Source organism: Corythoichthys intestinalis, chromosome 13 (genome assembly GCF_030265065.1).
Source record: "Corythoichthys intestinalis isolate RoL2023-P3 chromosome 13, ASM3026506v1, whole genome shotgun sequence".
NCBI lineage: Eukaryota > Metazoa > Chordata > Actinopteri > Syngnathiformes > Syngnathidae > Corythoichthys > Corythoichthys intestinalis.
The window spans coordinates 6,369,334-6,390,434 of NC_080407.1; the positions used below are offsets into that span (position 1 = coordinate 6,369,334).

General features: G+C 39.9%; 2 protein-coding genes across 2 annotated transcripts; both read right to left on the reverse strand.

Moving 5' to 3' along the window:
- Positions 1-215: 215 nt before the first annotated feature.
- tmtc1 (transmembrane O-mannosyltransferase targeting cadherins 1) lies at positions 216-9,227 on the reverse strand. Its single transcript, XM_057855471.1, has 19 exons — positions 8,646-9,227; positions 7,678-7,855; positions 7,518-7,591; positions 7,106-7,282; positions 6,591-6,672; positions 6,422-6,525; positions 6,157-6,346; positions 4,843-4,961; positions 4,608-4,775; positions 4,427-4,540; positions 3,775-3,918; positions 3,510-3,618; positions 3,056-3,158; positions 2,851-2,986; positions 1,858-2,002; positions 1,656-1,793; positions 1,477-1,599; positions 1,341-1,418; positions 216-1,196 (listed from the first exon to the last, which is right to left on the reverse strand). The coding sequence occupies exons 1-19, from the start codon at positions 8,930-8,932 to the stop codon at positions 1,071-1,073; spliced, it is 2,595 nt and encodes an 864-aa protein (XP_057711454.1). The 5' UTR covers positions 8,933-9,227; the 3' UTR covers positions 216-1,070.
- A 524-nt stretch (positions 9,228-9,751) lies between these two features.
- ipo8 (importin 8) lies at positions 9,752-20,783 on the reverse strand. Its single transcript, XM_057856410.1, has 24 exons — positions 20,494-20,783; positions 20,296-20,377; positions 20,060-20,216; positions 19,464-19,622; positions 19,224-19,380; positions 18,919-19,008; positions 18,709-18,803; positions 17,871-17,955; positions 17,664-17,798; positions 17,502-17,601; positions 17,319-17,395; positions 16,751-16,867; positions 15,655-15,744; positions 14,708-14,873; positions 14,481-14,641; positions 14,287-14,412; positions 13,711-13,777; positions 13,521-13,646; positions 12,937-13,034; positions 12,775-12,870; positions 12,470-12,690; positions 12,208-12,413; positions 11,438-11,659; positions 9,752-11,371 (listed from the first exon to the last, which is right to left on the reverse strand). The coding sequence occupies exons 1-24, from the start codon at positions 20,575-20,577 to the stop codon at positions 11,241-11,243; spliced, it is 3,048 nt and encodes a 1,015-aa protein (XP_057712393.1). The 5' UTR covers positions 20,578-20,783; the 3' UTR covers positions 9,752-11,240.
- Between the last annotated feature and the right edge of the window lie 318 nt (positions 20,784-21,101).

Sequence of the window (21,101 nt, forward strand, 5' to 3'; positions counted from 1 at the left end):
TATAAATTGGTTTTACTTTTATAAACGTCAGGGATACAGTAAACTATATCCATACTTAAAATTAAGCGTACCCTCCCAAACATCCATGTCGGTTTAATACGCCAGTGCGTCTTCCATATTGGATGTGGCAAAAATTCTCATTTCACATAATCATACATTGTGATAAAAAACTTGTACAAGAATGGTTCTAAAATTTTTTAATTTTATTAGGACTTTATTGGGAAAAAAAATACACCACTTTGTCTTAGAAATTGGTAACTATAGTTACACTTCATGCCTCGCCAGCAACTAATCTCATCTGTATTGTATTGAATCCTTTCAGTGTCGTATTACCCATCCCCAACACATTTATTTGTCCTCTGAAATGTTAATAAAAGTACTCCCAAATATTTTATTATAAGTACATTATAATGTATAATACAGTAGATATTTGCAGGTAATAATACAGTGGTATGAAAAAGTCATTTTGATTTGAATACCTTTAGCATTGGAAACCAAATTGACTCGTAAGCTTAGCAAGCCAATTAAATGTTTCTCTTTGAATCTCCAGTGAGGAGTAGGGCTTTAAAACACTTCTCAAATGACCTGAAAGCAAAGATAGTTCAACGTCATAATTTAAGGGAAGGGAGAAAAAACATCCATCTAACCGGATTTCAGCTGCAAGATTCCAATTAGAGGAACATAGTAAGGAACCAGACGTGCATAAGATATGCAAAAGCACGTTTGGATTTCGGACATTCATAGCAATGTTCCGTGGTCTGACAAAACATTATTTAAGGAAGGGGTAAAAACAATCCCTCTTAAAGATTTAAGCGGTCCATTTCCACTGTGAGAAACATAGTAAGGAAACAGATTTGCTTAGGGTATGCAAAAGGACATTAGGGCAATTCATGGCAAAGTCCCGTGGTCTGACTACGGCACCCCTGTTATCCTCTTCTCGAGCCGATCCAGCTTCTCCAGATTCTCTTTTAGTAGTTTGGAACCGGGATTTAGATTCAAAGCTCTCTGGTAGTACATCCGGGTATGAAAAAGGACATTAGGGCAATTCATGGCAAAGTCCCGTGGTCTGACTACGGCACCCCTGTTATCCTCTTCTCGAGCCGATCCAGCTTCTCCAGATTCTCTTTTAGTAGTTTGGAACCGGGATTTAGATTCAAGGCTCTCTGGTAGTACATCCGAGCTGCTGCATAGTCTCCCTGCGCAAACAAGCACACATTTTCATGCTAGCCACGATTGGTTAGGCAGATTTAAAAAGAACGGACATGCAAAAGTTGCTACGTCGATGCTGCTATGATAAGGCTACCGTTCAAATCTGGCCATTTTGATTTTTAGAGAGATACCTTAATATGTTGAATCCCTCCCATGTTCATCCAGGCTTGTGATTGATCAGGTTTGAGCTCCACAGCTAATTTATAGCTCTGTTGAAGTAAACAATATAGTTAATAGCTCAAAACATATGCTGTTCACAGACAGTACCTCAAAAGCTAGGTCCAACTGGTTCATCTCTCGTAGCTGGTTCCCTTTGGAGAAATATAACTCCGCTTTCACTGCGAGATCATTAGGATTCAGCTGGAGAGCCCCGTTCAGAGCTTCAAGAGCCTGATGCAAACATATTTTCAAAATCGACGCTAACAGTTGACTAATACAGTACTCACCTCGGCATGGTTGCCATGTTTGCTATAGATGGAAGACAGGAGGCGGTAACATTCAATGCAGCTGTTCCCTCTAGAAATTATGTCACGGGTCATTTTCTCCGATTCGTTCGTATGACCGGCCATAGTCAACACCTGTGCCTGGTTGGAAAAATTGCATTCCGGTATGTGGGCATGCTGTACAAATTTAATTGTGTATGCTAACCAGTGCTAGCCATATGTCGGTGTTTTCCGGCTGTAGGCTAACAGCCTCTCTGTAAACACGCAGCGCTGCATCGTAGCGCCCCGTGTTGTAGTAAAGTGCCCCAAGTGGTGCGAGGATCTCCACCGTTCTTGTCACTTGAAGTGCTCTATGGGAAAAAGTTTATTTCTAATTTTTCCAAATTATTTTAATGTAAAACACTGTCAGAGGCTATTTGGCGCGATTGCAACTTCCCCAACACCAATAGGGGGTGACCCGTAAATGCCCCAGAAGGAAAAAAAGGGACCAGAAATTAACAGCAAATGACGTGAAATGCCCCAAAATCAATTTACGGGCTTTTACAGGTTACCACCTGTTGATTTTGGATCACTACCTATTCATTTAGAGACATTCTTGAGTCACTTCCTTTTCAGTAACTCAACACCAACAGGGGGTGACCCGTAAATGCCCCGGAAGGGGAAAAAAAAGTGACCCAATATCAACAGGAAATGACGTGAAATGTCCCCAAATCAACAGGAACTGACCCGTAAATCTCCCAAAAGGAAAAAGAAGTGACCAGAAATTAACAGCAAATGACGTGAAATGCCCCAAAATCAAACTAGGGGCTTTTACATGTTACCTCCTGTTGATTTTGGATCACTACCTATTCATTTAGGGACATTCTTGAGTCACTTCCTTTTCAGTAACTCAAAATCAAGACGAAGTGACCCAAAATCAATAGGTAGTTAAGATGAAATGCCCAAAAATCAATAGGAAGTGACGGACAAACAAAAAGTTACCCAAAAATGCCTCAAAATCAACCCGAAGTGACCCAAAATGTACACGCAGAAAGCCAAAATCAATAGGAAGTGACTCGTAAATACCCTCATTCGTTAACATAGCCCTCAAACTGTTCCTGAAATTTACAACCATGCTAAAATACATATTTTTGATTTTGTTGGGATTGAAATGAATTGTGCAGAACCTAGCAAGATGTTCTGACAAAACAAAATTCACCTCTTATACCAGAACTCGGCCTCTTTGTTCAAATTGGAGGAGCGGAGAAGACGGCCCAAGTTCACCATGGCAACGTAGTGAGATGGTTTGAGTTGTATTGCTTGCTGATAGTGAGCAGCTGCCAGCTCCTCCTTTCCTATGGAAAAGAAGTGTAAAAAGGAAGCAACAGGTTTTTGAATGTATAAACCAACAATGGTTAACTTACCAGTATCCACCAGAAATACACCATAGTTGTTATGCAGGTCTGAGTTGTCAGGACAATTCTCTATACCTTTTAGATACATTTCATGGGCTTCGGGATAGCGTTTCTAAAAAAAATTAAAAAAAATCAGATTTAATACTTTGAAGAAGGCTAGTACTAACATACGCTTCCATTAGCTTAGCAAGCTACAGAATTTTAGCAAAACAGCGACCACTTTAGTCAGCTTTCTTGAAACTTCCTAGCATAGCATTTTTCCCCCCAGTTTTGGATATCAGCTCAATGATGGCGCCGTTAGCTTAGCTTAGTTGTAGTGGCTTAGCTTAGTTGTAGTGGCTTCGCGGGCTGTTTTAGCTCCAGGCTTCAGTTACTATGCTGCAGTGACATTATTATGTTAACACCTATCTAATACAGCTCAGAATTCACTTAATAAATATTTGTATGCGAGGTAAAAATTTACCTGGTCAGCATAGAGTGAAGCAAGACTGGAATAAGCATCTGCAAAATGTGGACCATAGTGTATAGAGTCCAACAACAATGTCTCCGCTTCCTTCTCCTTCCCCTGTAACCTGGATTAAAAACGTCTTTAGCCAACATCCACGCCATTCTAAATGCTCCATTTAAACTAACAACTATCACAAATGCTATGGAGTTTAAGGCAAAAACTAGGAACACAACAGAACATTCACATATATATGGGCACATCCTTTCATTTTGCAACTGACTTGAGAAGATTTCCCAGGTTGAAGAGTGCTCGATTATGCTGAGGATTGATATCCAGTGCTCTCCTGTAGTAGCGCTCAGCCTCCTCTGGATTGTGCGTCAGAGTGCCAAGATTGTTCATCGCACTGGCATGGCGGGGGTACAACCTGGTAGAGTCATTTTAAATTCAATCAGAACATGTGACAGGAAAGCAAAACAATGCTTTTTAACTGTTGATGATGTTCAACTATAGTAGTGGATTATAGGAATTCGGGGTGTCCTGATCTGATCGTGTGTCAAAAAATAAATTTTAAAAATCAGGCCCGGAGAACTTTACAAATACTGTGTATAAAAATACAAAACATGGCACTTCCTTTTGTTCTAAAAACCTGTCCACTTAGTCTTCATGCTAAATGCGATTAAGCGCTATTAATCTCTGCCAGTGATGGCGATTAGATGTCCAATCCATTTCAAGTAGGAGGGATGGCAGCGATCATTTTCTGAGTTCAAATGGATCGGAGGTTTATCGCCATCAATGGCGGCCAATGCTGCAGTACATTTAAATGAAAATTCTAATTACTACTTTTGAATTCATTGTGATAGGGAATAGGGGAGTGACAATTAGAAAAGGTGAAATATCGCGATACTTTGAACTTTCAACAGTCTGAATCAGACCTGAGAGCGATGCTGTAGTGGTAAATGGCTTCTTGGTGTCGAGTGTTGTCCTTCAGGTAGTTGGCGTAGTTGTAATGGACTTTGGCGTTATGTGGCAGAGTCCAGATACCAGAACTGAAACAAATTCAGTCATAAGCTATGCATTTAAACCAATTGGAAACTGTCAGTGCCTCATATTCACCTGAAGAGGGCTTCCCTGGAAAGCCAGACTTTGTTCTGCTGAACAGTCTTGCAGGAGAAGAGCAGCAGCAGCAACAGCATTGAGGCACTGAGGAACGTGGTGCCCCAACGGCCAGCCAAAGAAACCAGCCGACTAAATCCATGAACCACCAGGATACAGTAACCCATACTACAGGATTTGAAGTTGAAGCAGTTCTTAGAAAAATATCACACACCTTACAACTTAAGATACTAACCTTGGCATGTAGAGGACCCTTTCAGCCACAACAAATCCCACTCTGAAGAATAGATTACTTGCAGGAATGAAAGGAAATACTAAAAACAAGATTCCCATCAACACTTCGTTCTTTCGTTTCTGGAATAAAAGAAAAAATATTTGGAGAAAATTCCCATATTCTGGGAAATGAACACCACCAAAATGGATCCAAATAGAGGAGGAATTTCAACAATTCACGTTCGTGAAAGCATCCAGCTAGCTGCATGCTAGCATAGTGTTAAGTTTCTGGTTTAATAAAAACACTGTCACAAATAGTATTGAGGCTCGTAACTCAAAAAAGTCATATTTTCCACCGTAATGCCTTACTTTACTGAATTACTCCATAGAGAAAGTACTTAAAGCATTTTTTTACGCCACCATTAGGTAAAATGTCAGAAGTTTGTTTCCAATATAACCCAAGAATTAATAAAATGATTCATATCAAACTTGCAAGATATTTTTTTTCCAATATGAAACATTAGAGATTACATTTTGAGCTAATGAGGTCAAAGGTCACAGAAGTCAAGTGTTTGAGAACACAAAAAAACAAATTAAGGGATTATTAGAAAACATTTTGTTTTATGAATTTGAAGAGGTTGTTAAAGTTGGAGCAATGAGGTCAAAGGTCACAGAATTCAGGAAAGAAATTTTGCTGATACTCGAGAACCCGCAGGATATTTTGTATTACGAAGTGGAAGAGGTGAATATATTTTGAAAATAATGAGGTCAAAGGTCACAGAGGTCGAGGTTTGCGAAAAGTAGTTTCAGGGATAACTATTATTATCAATCTTTCAGGATAAAGTTAAATTTTAGAGTAGTGAGGTCAGATGTCAAAGGTCACAGAGGCCCGAAAAAAATTAATTTTGCGATAACTCAAGAATGAAGAAGGGATGAAGATCAAGCTTGCAGTATATTTTGTATTAGAAAGCATGATTGTACTTTGGAGTAATGAGGCAAATGTCAGCGGTCAGAAAAGAAATTTAAGGATAACTCAAGAACGAATAGAGATTATTGGCAAGCTAGCAGGATATGTTTGTAATACGAAACAGAAGAGATGTGTAAATTTTGGGGTCATGAGGTCTTGAGAATGCAAGAAAAGGAAAAATTGTCATTCTGACAGTGAAATTTGCATATTTGGTGGTTATATGATGAGTGAAAAAGAGTTTGACCCTGGGAGAATTTAGTTTAAATATCATCGTTTTCAACGGGACACATTTCCTGACGATAAGGTCAATGACCTTTACATTTCTGCGGTGTCGGTATCATATAATATGAAGTAAAAATATATATTTACCTTCAGCGAATGGACGCAATGGCGGCAGAGGGCAAACATCACCACAGAGAGCAACACGGTGGCCAGATTGCGAATGTCTGTCAGTGACTCAACAAGAGGGATACTACCCACTTGCCAGTCGTAGCACAGTACAATGGGGGCCAGCAGCAAACAGGTGTTGAAGTACAGTAGGTAAGAGTATGTCAAAACTCTGACAGGGAGATAATGAATGGAATGAGTTCAACGAAATGCAACTTGGAAAAAAATGAGTCCCTGTACCACTGACCTAGTAAGCAAGTAAGGTGCAAAGGATGCAGGATTGTCCTGTTCAGAGAAAAGAGGCATCGAACCTCCCATTAACCACAGTCTGATTGATAAAATGGCCAATACCTAAAATGGGCAAAATTACTAAGTTAGAAGAACAAACATGGATAAGAATGAGAATTAATACTCACATAAGTAGTCACCACAAAGGCTCGCTTAAAGAAGGGTTTCCAGATATGAACAAGTTGTCTAACGCCAGATCCAGACAGGTGACTGAGGAAAATATAGAATGATGCTTTAGTGTTTTGTCGTTTAGGATGAAGAAAAAATTTGGTTAGCGACCATTTTTTCTAATAACGAGCTAATCATGTTAGGTGACAATTTTAGCTTTTTTGCACTGCTAGCTTCAGCGTGTTAGCTTGCGTGTAGAACATATGTGGATTTGTGTTCACGCAGCAAGTGTTGTAACCTGTATTTGGACTGTCTAAAAAGTAACTAGCCTATTTTATTTTTGTTTTTTAGTTAGAGTCATTTTCATGGGCTAGCCAAAAATAATGCAAGGGTTTTTTAAACAAAAGCTAATCTACCTTTTTTATAGCTAGCTAGCTATAACAAACTATTTCCAGCAAGAGTCAAGTATTGATAGTGGGCACAGAACACTTGCAAGGCTGTTGTCACAGTTCCTAGACAGTTCCTCAGTGCTTACCTGAAAAGCTGCTTGCCGCAGAGCACGAGGGCGTCGTAGAACATGCACACGCCGAACACAGTAATGCCAGTTTCCTTCACCAACATGGCGCAGGTCCCCAGGAGCAAACTGATGAGCAAAGACCCTGCTGACGCCGTACAGGGTGTCGAGTCTTCAGACGTCATCACACCAACACTTCTGAGATGAGGAGAAGTAGGCAGAAATCATTTTGATATCAACTTTTAATTTAGTATTGCTCTGTATGCTAGTGTCGATTAGCTGGCCAATGCTTAATGCTATTGTAGAATAACAGTTCAAGCCTAGCCGTGGGTGCTTTGACATTTAAATAGGACGGCTAGCCACTATGCTAGCTCTGATAGCCATTAGTCCTGGTTTAATAACATGTGCTCTATGCTAATTTACTATCTATTACCTTATATAGGAAAGAAAAGCTAGCAAGAAGAGAAGACAAGCTAATACGTCAGCTCTACCCACGATGCCGGAGACCTGCAAAGCAAAAGGTGATGTTTAAGAAAATAAAAAAAAAGCTAAACTAAGCATGTTGAATGTTCTTTTGAGTGTCATGAACTTACCGCCTCTGTGTGGACAGGGTGTACTGCAAACAGGACGGCTGTGATGAAGGCCAGATGTGATTCTTCAAACACACACAGCTTACAGGTGCGCATCAGCAAGCAGGTTACAGCGCAGTGCAGACACACGTTGACCATGTGGAAGTACACCGGTGTCATTCCACCCAGAAGGATATTCAACCTGATGATGACAGATATGTTAGCTGGTTCATTTATTGGTTAGGAGTCTTAGGACTTCACCAATCTGAGAGAAAGCAGTTACGTGTAGTTAGCATTATGGAGGAGTGTTTGCATGGTTCTAACTAACCGTAAGCTTCCCACAACACCTAGCATAAAATTCTCCTACCGGCAGTGTTTACTTCAAATGTTGAGGGGGTACAAATTCTATATTTTTCTGTAGCTTTGCAGCCCAAAATCAACAAGAAGTGACGTGAAATGCCCCAAAATCAGCAGGAAGTGACCTGGAATGCCCTAAAATCAGCAGGGAATGCACCAAAATCAACAGGAAGGGATTAATAGTAAACAGGATGGCTGTAAAATGAGCAGGAAGTGACCTTAGAATGCCCCAAAATCAACAGGAAGGGATTCCAAATGAACAGAATGGGCCAAAATCAACAGGAAGTGACCCGGGAATGCCCCAATATCAACAGGAAGGGATTCAAAATGAACAGGATGGTCCAAAATCAACCGGAAGAGACATGGGAATGCTCCCAAACCAACAGAAAATATACAGGATGTCAACCCGGAATGCCTAGAAAATAAATGTACAGGAAGTGACCTCAAAGTACCTATAAATTACAAGGAAATGACTCGGAATTAACGCTTTGGCATCCATTGACAACGATAGACGTCCAATTTACTCTTACTGCGAGGACTAGTGGTGAATGCTCATTGTTCACCACAATTGGTGTATCCTGAGTGTCCACTTATGATGAATTTACGCTAGTATCGGCTTCCAAAGAAGAACTTACTTAAAGGTCAGGATGCAAAACGGCCTGTAGGATTTATGGCTGGAATTATCAGACATCCTCTTGCCCCAAAAATCGTTCCGGAAGATGTTTTGGAGACTTGAAGTCGGTCGGACGTCTGGGTTGTTGATAATAGCCCAAACATCGTCGTGCACCAACTCGCCATGGATAGAGTTGCTGTAGCATAACACACATAGTGCGACCAAAACCGCATACAGACTCGCCGTGCATCCCTTCGCTTGTCGAACGGGATGCTGCGGGGAGCTTCTCTCTCTTCCCGGGGCTGTCATGTCAGCCCTGGTTTCTCCAGAAGCCAAATAAATAAGTGGAAACGAAAGAATTCGGCCATTCCGCTAGCCGAGGGAGTGTCCATAAGAGAGGTGAATTTTAAGAGGACAGTTCGTTGGTTTGTGCTGCCTTCAGGTACTATCGGAAAACATCCTTCAGTACGCGAAGAAAGTAAGGAACGAAAAGATTTTATGACTGAAATGCGTTTACTCAATCAATTTATTAATTCACAAAAAAGGTAAAGGGGAACGACTGCCACCCTTCAAAAATAGTTGAACTAACCCGTAAATGACGAACAAAATGTTTGTATGTACGAGTTTAAACTATGTTCGGGAAGAGAGCTAAAATTCCGCTTTTACGCGCATGCGCAAATCCCAGTCTATTAGCAGATGCTAAAAATGCCTAAATTTGCGTGTAAAAAGTATTGGAGAAATAAATACATTAAAACAGTATTAATTTTAGAAAAAAAATGCTAGAAATTTAATTAAAATACTGTGAAAAAAATATTTACAAAGATAGAAATTTACAAAAGAATACGTATTTGAATATACACACATATTAATGCAATTAAATGTGCTAAATTGGTAAAAAGTTGAAAAATACAAATCTTATCAATTTTAAACGCCATAAAATAAGTCCATATTAAAGTGAAAAACATGATTAAAACTACAACACTCAAGTTTTTATTTTTTAATACAGAGCAGATATTTACTATACCCCCAAACTCCCCCCCCCCAAAAAAAAATCAAATGAGTTCAACTGCTGAGTCTAAAACGTTTAACGAAGAACAGCTAGCTTGCTAATACAAACAGCAATTGAGCAGTAAAACACGTTTGCCAGTAATTTGATCACATAAAAAAATTTTAATGACACGTCTTGCGCATGTTCAAAGTACAAGATCGTCATCTAGTGGTGAAATGACGCTACAACTTTTCACGTCGGAAATATTTATGGCAAAAAATAGATGAATATACTGTACACATATATAAAATAACTCCAAATTAATAGCGGAACATAATAGCGGTAAGTCTTCATAAATACTGTATCGTTCAAGCTAAGCTAACCGTTAGCACAGACATATACATGATAAAATCCTATTTTCCTCAATATTTGTTAATGTTAACTATGTTGCAGTCAATGAACTGTATATTTAAAATATTTTTCAACATTCGGCCTAATCCATATTTTTGTATTATTTTGCCAGATGACAAAACGTGACCAAAATATTTCATGACAACACAATTTCAACACTAAAGTACAGCAGTTCATTTATCTAATAAGACAAAAGCATACAAACTTTTTTTCAACCAATTAGAAACACTAACTTTCCATTTGTGTTCAAGTTGTATTCATTATTGTTTTGTGTATAAATTTGGAGGACATTTGTCATCTGATCAAGATTAAGGCTCCCCCCCTCCAGTATGTGTTCTTATGTAGCAAACCGCACCTGACATTGATAGTTTCTTGCTCCCCAAAAATTCGTTTGTTCTCTTTGTTAGCAGCTAGGCTAATAAGCCGCCGAATTTCATGGTGCACTTGAAAACGAACGTTCGTTCATTCACTGCCATCCCTCCCACTTCGATCGCATTTGGACCTCTGACGTTCAGTGGCAGCCAATGCTGGGAATCGAGTTCATTTTGGGGCATTTCACACCATTTCCTGTTGATTTATGGGTCACTTCCTATTGATTTCGAGGCATTTACAGGTCAATTCGTTTTTACTTTCGCCCACTTCCTTATCCCTTAGGGGCATTTACTGGTCACGTCCAGTTGATTTTGGGGTATTTAACAGAAAAGCTGAGGAACAAAGTAAAATTGGAGAAATAAGGGACAGGTTTTGGGAGGACGGGTCGATCACGGCAACAGTGAGTGATTAGCAACTCGCGACGTATTCTAGGGGTGGCCTAAACTTTGCCACCTTTTGATTGGTCACAAAAGTTAAAAAGTGCAGTATCTCACTGATTTAGGTTTCTTTTTTTATGAGTCTTATTTTTCCTCAATTTCAGTCACTTAACCAAACCGAAGCTTTGACGACATGTCCGGCATATCAAACTAATAATCTTTAAACTGTCTTGGCGCTCGTTACTTTAGTCTAGCATAGCCTAACAGCTAACAAAGGAACAAGTTTTGAAGCTTGTTTATTAATACACATTAGAATACATACTGTTGAGAAACCTTTCTCCTGCTCAGTTCAAAATGCAGTCATTTTCCTGCTCAATTCAAAATTCAGTCATTTTCTTATTCACTTGGCAATATTACTTTGAATGTATACACAATTAAAAAATTGAGCAGAAAAAAGCTATGTTCCTTATTATTGACCTTTGCTGGCATTACTCCTTCTTTGTTGTGAGATGCTGTAAATCTCCTGCAGTTGGGCTTTCTGGTCATGACTGAGGGTGGCAGTCAGAGACTGGTACCAAGCCGCATCTGTATTCTGCACCCCTGTCGGAGAGATTCAACAGTCGACTCGTGACCTTGTATCGTTACAGGACACGACATAAGACTTACTTAGCAGAGCAGATGCAAAGAACTGATATTCGTCTTCTCCGTTGTCATAGTCGAGGGGAGTGCTGTATTCTTCCAGTGGTGTTCCTTCAAAGCAATTCCCCTCATCCCAGTCTTCGTCATCATCATCATTACTCTCATCTCCGAGACCCATTGGCTCGCTGGACTGCTGCTGCGTGACACCGCATTCCTCATTCACCTCATCCTCATCGCTGGGAATCTCCTCTGGAGATGAAAAACATGATCATTTGCGACCCAATTTTTTAAAGGTACAACATGAAGTACGAGTTTGAAACACACTGACACAGTGCCATCAACTACCCAGGTTAGCTCAAAAAGAGGAGTGTCCAAAAATGGTACTGCAACCAAGATGAAAATATTAAAAGTGCCAACTTTGGGCTACCAGATAAGTGCTTCGCAATGGAGAATGAAGTTGCATTATATCGATGTTGCATTTCAATCAGAAACTAGAAAAGGAGATTTCTGGAGATATTGCGTGAGAAGCTTTGCTGCATTGTGCTGATGCACTGTAGGACATGTACACAGCTGGACCAAAATATTAATCTCGTAATTGGCCGATTAGTGGACGGAGGGCGGGACATCCCTTATAAACAGAATCGAAACAATAACTTTTCCGTGATGATAATTGAATTTTGCAACGGGCAAATCTCGACTTCACCGTGTTGTACAAATTGTTTTTACAAGTGCTGGGGAAAGTTCACGCCATGTTGGTAGCAAACACAAGCAAGAAAGGGGAACTTGTGCCAACTCACGGATTTGATCTTCATCCATAGCCTTCGAGTGGGTTAGCCGGTCCGCTCTGTTGATGTGATGCGAAGCGGACAAGTGTTTGAGGCCCAAAAAGAGCAGCAGTACTGAAGGAAGGATTTGATCGACGACACTCTCCAGCGCCGTCGGACGGCTCGGAAGCTCCATCAGCACGGTCAAGCCGATGATGCACAGCTTACGGTCATGGAGCCTGCGATTGCATCAAAATGACAAGACTAGACGACGAGATTCATTGTAATCACTCACCCGAGGAAGAACTCTGTGTCGTTCATCCACTGGTTGATGAAGTGGGCGGTGACGGACTTTTGATTTTGGGAGAGGTGCGCGTTCTCCAAAGTGTGCATGAGAAGAGCCGGACTGTAGTAAAGAGCAGCGATCGCCACTTCCAGGCACACGATCCGAAGCTTGTTGGATTTGACGCCGCGTGTCAAACGCTCTAGTACCGCCTCCACAAACAGAGGGATGCACTGCAAAAGAAAACTGTCTGTCAGACATATTATATTGTATTTGGAACGATTAGATGCATTGAATAAGACATGAAAGCTCAGTACCTGGTCTATTCCTCTTCCTTTGCACTGCAGTATAATCACTTCCAAGAGTTTAGCAGCATGACACTCTGCTTCTTCATCCGAATCTGCAATCAGAACCTACAACGGATAAGCGAGCAGATGAAGTTGCAAACCACAGACAGTTTGCTTTTAGAAATGAGATACCTTTTTGCACATCCTGAAGATTATCTCCAAGTTCTTGGGGTTGGATAAGAAGACATCTGTGTCCACTGTGACGTAGTTATGTAAAAGTGGCATCATATCTGGATCGCAAATATAAGAATTGTTAGGAATTTTTCCAGAGTAACTTCCTCTTCAGTTGTCATTTCCTGCTATTTTTGGGGCATTTCTGGGTCACTTCTTTCTATATTTTGGGGCTTTTTCAGGTCACCTCCTTGATATTGGGTTATTTTTTTTCCTGCATTGGAAAGAAATGGGAATCTTTTCATCAAATTTTGTTGAATTTTTTACTATTACTTGACAAATGTTGTGTGCCTTGAAATACCTTTTTTTTTTTTAAATCTGTAAATAATATGAATTCGCTATAAAATTAATTGGGCTTTTTTTTTTTGGTCAAACAATATACTAGGATATGTATAAAACAGGGTTCCTACATGTTTGAAGTGGAATTTAGGACATATTTTTCATTGGTAGTTCATTTTGAACTTGTTTGTTGACTAAAATCACCATTTATAAACTCTGTTTTCATTTCTATCGTGTAGTTAGGCGAGAACAACCAACCAACCAACCAGTGAAGTAGTCAAAGCAGTCGTGCTGAAAGACCTCATATAGAACGCTGAGCAGCTGCCACATCTGGGGGGAGATGGTCTGGCACGTAAGTCCAAATGCCAGAGAAAAAATCTCCTCATAGAATTCTGTCAACAAGACAAACTTTTTGCATAGTAGTGACATTTGAGGGGGGGGGGTGCATAGACATACCTATGATAGATTTCTGCAAGACAAGTCCAATCAACTGCAAACAGATAACTTCCAGTTGTTGAGTGATCTAAGGGAGAGAAACAATAATCGACTTATACTATAAATTGCTTTGCACAATACATTTATTGTTCTAGATTTAGTTTTGTGTCGATTTTTTGTCGCTTCCTATTAATTTCGGGAGATTTTCAGGTCCACTTGTTTGAAACTGACGCTCAGACATCCACACCAAGGTTGCATCAACTAATCGATTAATAATTTAGTTGGCAACAAATTTGATAATCGATTTGTTTTGTTTTTTTGCCAGTTTTTGTGTGCATTTTTTACAATGCAATTTTTCTTTTCTTCAGTTTGGCGTTTTCTTCACGTTCTCTATGTATTATTTTCAAATTTTTTCTACTTTTTTTGTTGCAGTTTTGCCAAATCTGGGGGTTTTTCACAGTCATTTTATTTTCCCAATTTTTTTTTCATATTTTTGCCCATTTTTTTCAGTTATTGCAGTGCATTGTTTGTTGCCATTTGATCTGCGTCTCCAACAACGACGTATTTCTCTCATTACAACAGAAGTGCATGAGCCACCTCTTTGTGGTCCACAGCAACCGTGAGAATGGTGTCGATGGTGCTCAGAATGCCAAGAGCCGTGACCGTCTTGTCCTCGTCCTCCTCATATTCATCGCTCTGAAGAACCCTGTTAAAGATCTCCGCCTAGGAAGGTCAATATTTTAAAACAATTTGAAGTCATTCGGTGGCCATTTAGTCTCGCCACATCTTACCAGGTTCTGTGTCATGTCAACAGCGATGACTGCAACATCTTCGCTGTACTCGCAGATCATTTTCTGAATGACGTTTGTCAAATCGTCACTCTCCGTCTCTTTGACGACGCGTAGCAGCTCCTGCATAACGGCTCGGACGTACGGCCGGATGTATAGCTTTGCTGAGCGCACAATAGTTTTTTCTGTTATATTAAAAGTATTTTGTAAGCGGATATTTCTCGACGTACCCTCTTCCTGATTGCTGACCAACAACTGTAAAGCAATGGCCGCCTCCACCTTGACTGGCATTTCATTTTCGTCCACCAGGTCCTTCCGGACTAACTCCACGGCGTTCCTCAAAGCCACCGCGTTGTGGAAACTCAACTGACTGAAACAGTGGAGGACCCAGCACGACTGGAAAACAAAAACATGTAAATGTGGGGATGCTTTGCCACAAAAAAAAAAAAAAGGTAAAAAACAATCCCCGCCCAAAACCCCCCCACAAAACTACAAAAAAAAAAAACTGCACTAGAAAGGCAGATAACCTGCAAAAACAGAAAAAAACGCCAAAATAGCTAAAAAGAACGTCTAAAACCTTGGGGGAAAAAAAAAAAAAAAAAAAAGTCCACAAGACATTGGTAAAACTGAATCCCCCACCCCCCTAAAAAGCTGATTTAGTTATTTTACTGGTTACAGGGCACTCACTGACTGCCATTGACGGCACTAGATGTCCAATCGCAAAAAAAAAAAAAAAAAAACACCCCAAAATTGGCAAAGCTGTGAAAAATTGCAAAAAACACAAATAACACGATAAACGATTGCTACATTAAGTCGATATTACAGTTTGAGTCATTATTGGCTGCCATTGACGGCAACAGAATTCCAATCCATGTCGACTAGAAAGAGCGAATGAACCAACTTTCGCCTACAGTTGTCAATAGCAGCCAATGTGTTAAAAAAGATGTGACCCAGAAATGCCCCACCAAAAATTTCTGCAAAATCAGGTCAGGAGTTATAAAGATATGACATGGTGACCTTTTGACCTTTCCTGCCAATTTTCTTCTCAAATATCTCGGCAACGCCTGGTCCTGTTCATCCAAAATGAATGTCGTTGGACGACAAAGATTCCATTTCTGGCGTCAAATTTGACCTTATAGATATTCTAACCTTTGACCTTCACTCGCTCTTTACTTACCCTGGCTCGCAAGTAACCCAATCGAGAGTTGAGCAATGGGAAGACATAGTTTTGCAGCATCAACTCCAACTGCTCCTTGTAAATCTGCTTCTGTAGAAAAGCCCCACAGATTAGAGGTTAGATTTTGTGCCCGAACCCGAACCCGACCCGACCCGACCCGAATGTCGGGTCGGGTCGGGCCCACATTTTAAGCATTCACGTTCGGGTCAGTTCGGGTCGGGCTGCCATGCCGGACTAATAAATTATTTAAAAAAAAAAAAAAAAAAAAAATTGGAGAGCAGGCTCTCTGTATTGCACTTCTGCTTGTGCGTGTGCACGAACGCCGTGGCGCCGGCCGCTTTTTCATTTCCTTGTCAGAGAGGCGCGTCCATGTGAGAACAATATCCCACACACTCAGAAATATGTTTAACAAACTTTCCCAGCGTTATTTCGTTGTGTGAATGCTTTGATAATTCTCAAAAAAATATGTAGATTATTTAAACATTAAGAAAACTTGCGTTTTTTTCTGCCAACTCGAAGAAATGAAAATAAATTGCTGCTGCTGCGTTTTTTTCCGCGTCACTCCAAAAAAATAAATAAATGGAGAGCAGGCTCTCTGTATTGCGCTTTTGCGTGTGCACGAACGGCGTGGCGCCGGCCGCTTTTTCATTTCCTTGTCAGAGAGGCGCGTCCATGTGAGAACAATATCCCACACACTCAGAAATATATTTAACAAACTTTCCCAGCGTTATTTCGTTGTGTGAATGCTTTGATAATTCTCAAAAAAATATGTAGATTATTTAAACATTAAGAAAACTTGCGTTTTTTTCTGCCAACTCGAAGAAATGAAAATAAATTGCTGCTGCTGCGTTTTTTCCGCGTCACTCAAAAAAAAAAAAAAAAAAAAAAAAAAAAAAATCGGGTTTTTCGGGCTCGGGCCTGCAAATCTAGTTAAGTGATCGAGCTCGGGCCGGGTCGGGCCTCAATACCAGCGGGCCGTGTCGGGTCGGGCTGGATTTTTTAGGCCCGAACTAGGCTCTACCACAGATGCCTTCATGAACAAGCTGGGAACGGAAAACAAAATTGTACACTATATGCAGGATATTTGTATGATGACCTTGAGTAGTAGGTCGGCGAGTGCTCCGATGCAGTGCAATGCTCCGTCTTTCCTTCGGCAGTCACATGTGGGATCCATCAGTATTTGACAGCAGAACTCCATCATTTGAGGCAAAACCTTGAAATAGAAAAAAAAAAGTTCCAATGGATTGGACATCATGTCAATGGCATCCGATGAGTAAATAGTAAAATGCTTTGACATTGTTGAAATCTTTTATAAATGGGTTGAGAAATAAGCTAGTTTTGACTTCATGTTATTTTTAATGCTTTGACTTTAATAGGAAATGTGCCACAGGGCGGCCATGTTGGTAGGGCCGATGAAATGTCTTTTCGTGCTCCTGCCGTGAATGGAAATGAATTGATCACGAGTAGACATCCGATCCATTAGATGTAGGAGGGCTGGCAGGAAATGAACGAACCCTCCCACTCTTGATATGATCACGACGGCCCAAACTGAACAGCTAGTGACCCAAAAATGCCCTAAAACCAGCAGATATCGACTGCAAATCCATAGTAATTGGTCAGCGAATGCCCTTAAATCACAGAATAAAGTCTATTCTTCACCTCACCTCCTTTCTCTTTCTCGCAGCATTGCACAAAAGGCTCTGCGCAGCGGTGGCTGGAAGGGCGTGATCGTCGTAGAGGTCTACAAATAAATAAATAAATAAGTAAATTAATTTAAAAAAAAAAAAAAAAAAAAAAAGGCATTCCAAGTCACAACAAATCCATATTGCTGCGATTAAAATACTCACAAAACTTCATGCGGATGTATTCAAACGGGTCTTCTTGCCACAAACGCTCGTCCTCATCTTTATAACACATAAGAGGGAATATCACCTCCTGGCAAATAGTCTGTAAAGGACCAAAATCAGTTTATATTTGTAAGTCTTCGATCAAAAACGACCTATTCTTACCTGCATGTTGGGCTTCATCTGTTTCCATGTCAGAGAATGGGAAAGCCCCTGGTTGAGGTAGTTAAGAGACTGCTGGAGGACTCGAGGAGTAACGTACTGTTTCTGTCTGTATTGATCCAATACTTTCAACAAGACCTGGGGAAGACAGAAAAAGACAAATCAACAGACGAAATACTTTGACTTGAATCCCAGATGGCAAATAATTACTTGCTGTAAGCCCACTGCATATGTCGTCAAGAAGAAATCTGCAAACTCCAAGTACTCTTTTGTCACATTGCCCGGACTTCCATACCTGAAAAAACAAAAGGAATCATAAAATCAGACCTAAATAAAACTATTACTACTAGAAAATGCCATTTCTCTGAAACATAAGTCACTTCCTGGAGACTTTCGGTCATTTGCTGTTCATTGTGGGCAGGGTTGTTTTCGTCAATGATGAGAACGAAAATATTTTGTCAACCAACACTTTTATCATGGCGATGACGAGATAAAAAAAACAAGGCCAAATTGTGTTTTGCGAGACTAAAATATAACAAGCCTAATGCCAGTTTTCGTCTGATGAGACAAGACGAAAATGTGCAAGTTTCCGTCTCGTGTTCATTTGATGTGTAGTTAGCCTGCATCTTAGCGGTGTCTGGTTGTGTCACCAATGTATGTGCTGCGCAGCAAAAAATAATGGATAAAAACCCTGATAAACTGTGTAAAGTGCAGGAGGGAAAAAACACACCAAAACCAACCAAACTACAAAAAAAAAAAAAAAAAAAAAAAAAAAATTTTTGTAGATATTTTCATTTCAGTGGTTATAGTGCACTTATTGGTGGCCATTGACAGTGGTAAATGTCCAATCCATGTTGACTGGGAGGGTTAGGCTGTGAATGCTCATCTTTCATTCCCATTGACTGTGCAGGATATCAAACAAGTTGACAAGAAATTGACCAATATATAGCCCAAAATTCAATTCCATTTCACCAGAAATGTCATTTTCTAGTTGTCTTCATGGAGTAGCAATATGTAAATATATATCTTTTTAAAAGTCAATACTTACCGCTTGAACAGTCTGGTAATAACGCGCAGTGCCCATTTCTTACATTTCCACCATGATAATTCTGGACGGTCATCTTCATCCAGTTTCAAAGTTTCCTAACAAGTCAAGTGAAATACAATACAAGTCAAACCTAGTAAAATACAAGTTTTTTTTTTTTTTTTAAATATGCTCCAATTTTGTTCATAATACACCAAGTATTAGCAGTCTTACAACAGGAACATCACGGTCCATTATAGCTCGAAAGATTTCCATCCATTGTGTCATCACTGTATTGTTGATCAGCTGAAGAGGCAGCGAGTACTGCAGGTAGAAAATCACTTTCAGTATTAACAGCAGTCCATACAAGAATTCCGACTTCAAAGTCATAGTGTTAGTACAAGACATAAGTCGTAGTATTACGTGTTTAAAATCTTAGCATTAGCCCCAGAATGAAGTAATAAAACAACGTTACTCTTTTATTATTAGTATGAGGAAAAGTCGCGCTAATAAAGCGTAATAATTTAGCTGCTACGTACCTGTATGAGAGAATGGAATATTTTAACAATCTGTTTTTGAATTAGAACCGAGAAGACTGTCGCATCTGCTAGCAGCTGGATGATGAGTTGCTGCATCCTTGGGAGAAATATCTGCATTGCCGTAAGCAACGGCTCCCTCTCGTCAGCTTTCCTGTACCTGCAGGTAGTGAAAGATCACAGTTAAGTGGATCATTGGTAAATGGATCGGTTAATAATTCCACTGACTGATAGGTGACTCACTCATATGTTTTGACCAGTTGGTAAAGCGCGAGCAGGCTACCATACCAGCTAGCACTGTTGTTCGACTGCAAGTACAAGTTTAACTTGTCCACTATGTTAGTCCAGCGTCCTGGGAAATCGTGTTTGATGATCGTTCGAAGACACATGGTCAGCTGGGCTCTGTATAAAGTGTACGCAAGGGATAACCGGTGTAAGATTAGGTGGAGATGGCTAAGTAAAAAACACAGGCCTATGAGAATGAAGTCATAACATTATCGGTTTAAAGTTTTACGTAGGAGCAAAATTAGCTACTGCGTCTTTTATGTAGTATTTGGCCACCTCTGGTAAAATGTATTTAAGAATAGTCTTCACAAATAAGAAAATCAAATTACCCAGCCAAGGTCATTTACGTAGCTTTAGGTACGTTAATATTTAGCTAATTAACAGCACTGCATATTACATTGAGCTACCGAGTTTGAGCTTGTAATATTACATCATTTTTCTTGTAAAATTACATGACAACTTTTCGTAAAATTACGGAATGAATTATTTTTCCTCGTAATGTTATGCAAAATTACAGCTTGTTGAATTGTACTACAAAAATTAATTTTCCTTACCGTATGGAGTCAGGACAACGGATAACCCCCTCAACAATGTTGTTTCTAATCTGCTGGCGGTCATTTTCATGAATATTGAAAGGAAACACTACTTTTCCCAGGGAAGGCTCTCTGTCCTGCCAGTACTGGCTAATCATGTTCTTCAGATAGATAGCCGCTGTGGGAAAACAAACTCTTTAGTCATTTCAAAATAGATTTTTGACAAGTTTTCAAGGAACTAATAAACATTACCACACCTGCCTGCCGAACTGGAAACTCCACCTGCTCTGATGTGATGATCTGAAGCAGAGTTGGTGCAAAATTGATGATCTTGTAGGACTGAAACAGCGGTAAACAAGAAGAATACTTCAATGATAAACAATATTCGACAGCTTTAGCGCTACATTCAACTCCTCCACGACCCAAAATGTCATCATTCCATTTTCAGCACCTACCTGATTGAGTTCATCTTCGGCCCTTCTTCTCATATTTGGATCGATAGTCCCTCTTAGAGCCTGAATTATTCGGTTGGGATCCATGTCGTTAATAATTCGGGGTCCCAAAATAGTGCATGCAAACGCTATTCACTTTATTCTGATGAACGTCGCGGACGTGCATTAAATGTCGCCCATGCAGAGACTGAATTTTCCACGAAGGACTTGAATAAATACTTGTTTTGGCGAGAACTACTGATCTATTGAGGAAATAATGCGGTGGTTCATGAAAATTCCAACAAGCAAAACTATGCCGGAAAGCAGTCACCGACAGACGTAAAAAAAAAAAAAAACCAGGGGGGGGGGGGGGGGAGCGAACAATTCACGGCTTTATTTACTAGTAGTTATTGGGGTTTGCTGCCATCTTGAGTCTTGGAGAAGAACAAAATTAATATGTTTGAAAATGTTTTAAATGTATTCGATCAATGTCAAAAATACACTCGTTTTTTTTATTCAATATTTTTGTATTAAAAATATATTTTGATTCCCTTACTGTTATCCAAAGTTGACCTTTATCCCTTTCATAAAGCATGTGACTACTTTTGGTCATTTAAAAACCTTAAAAAGAT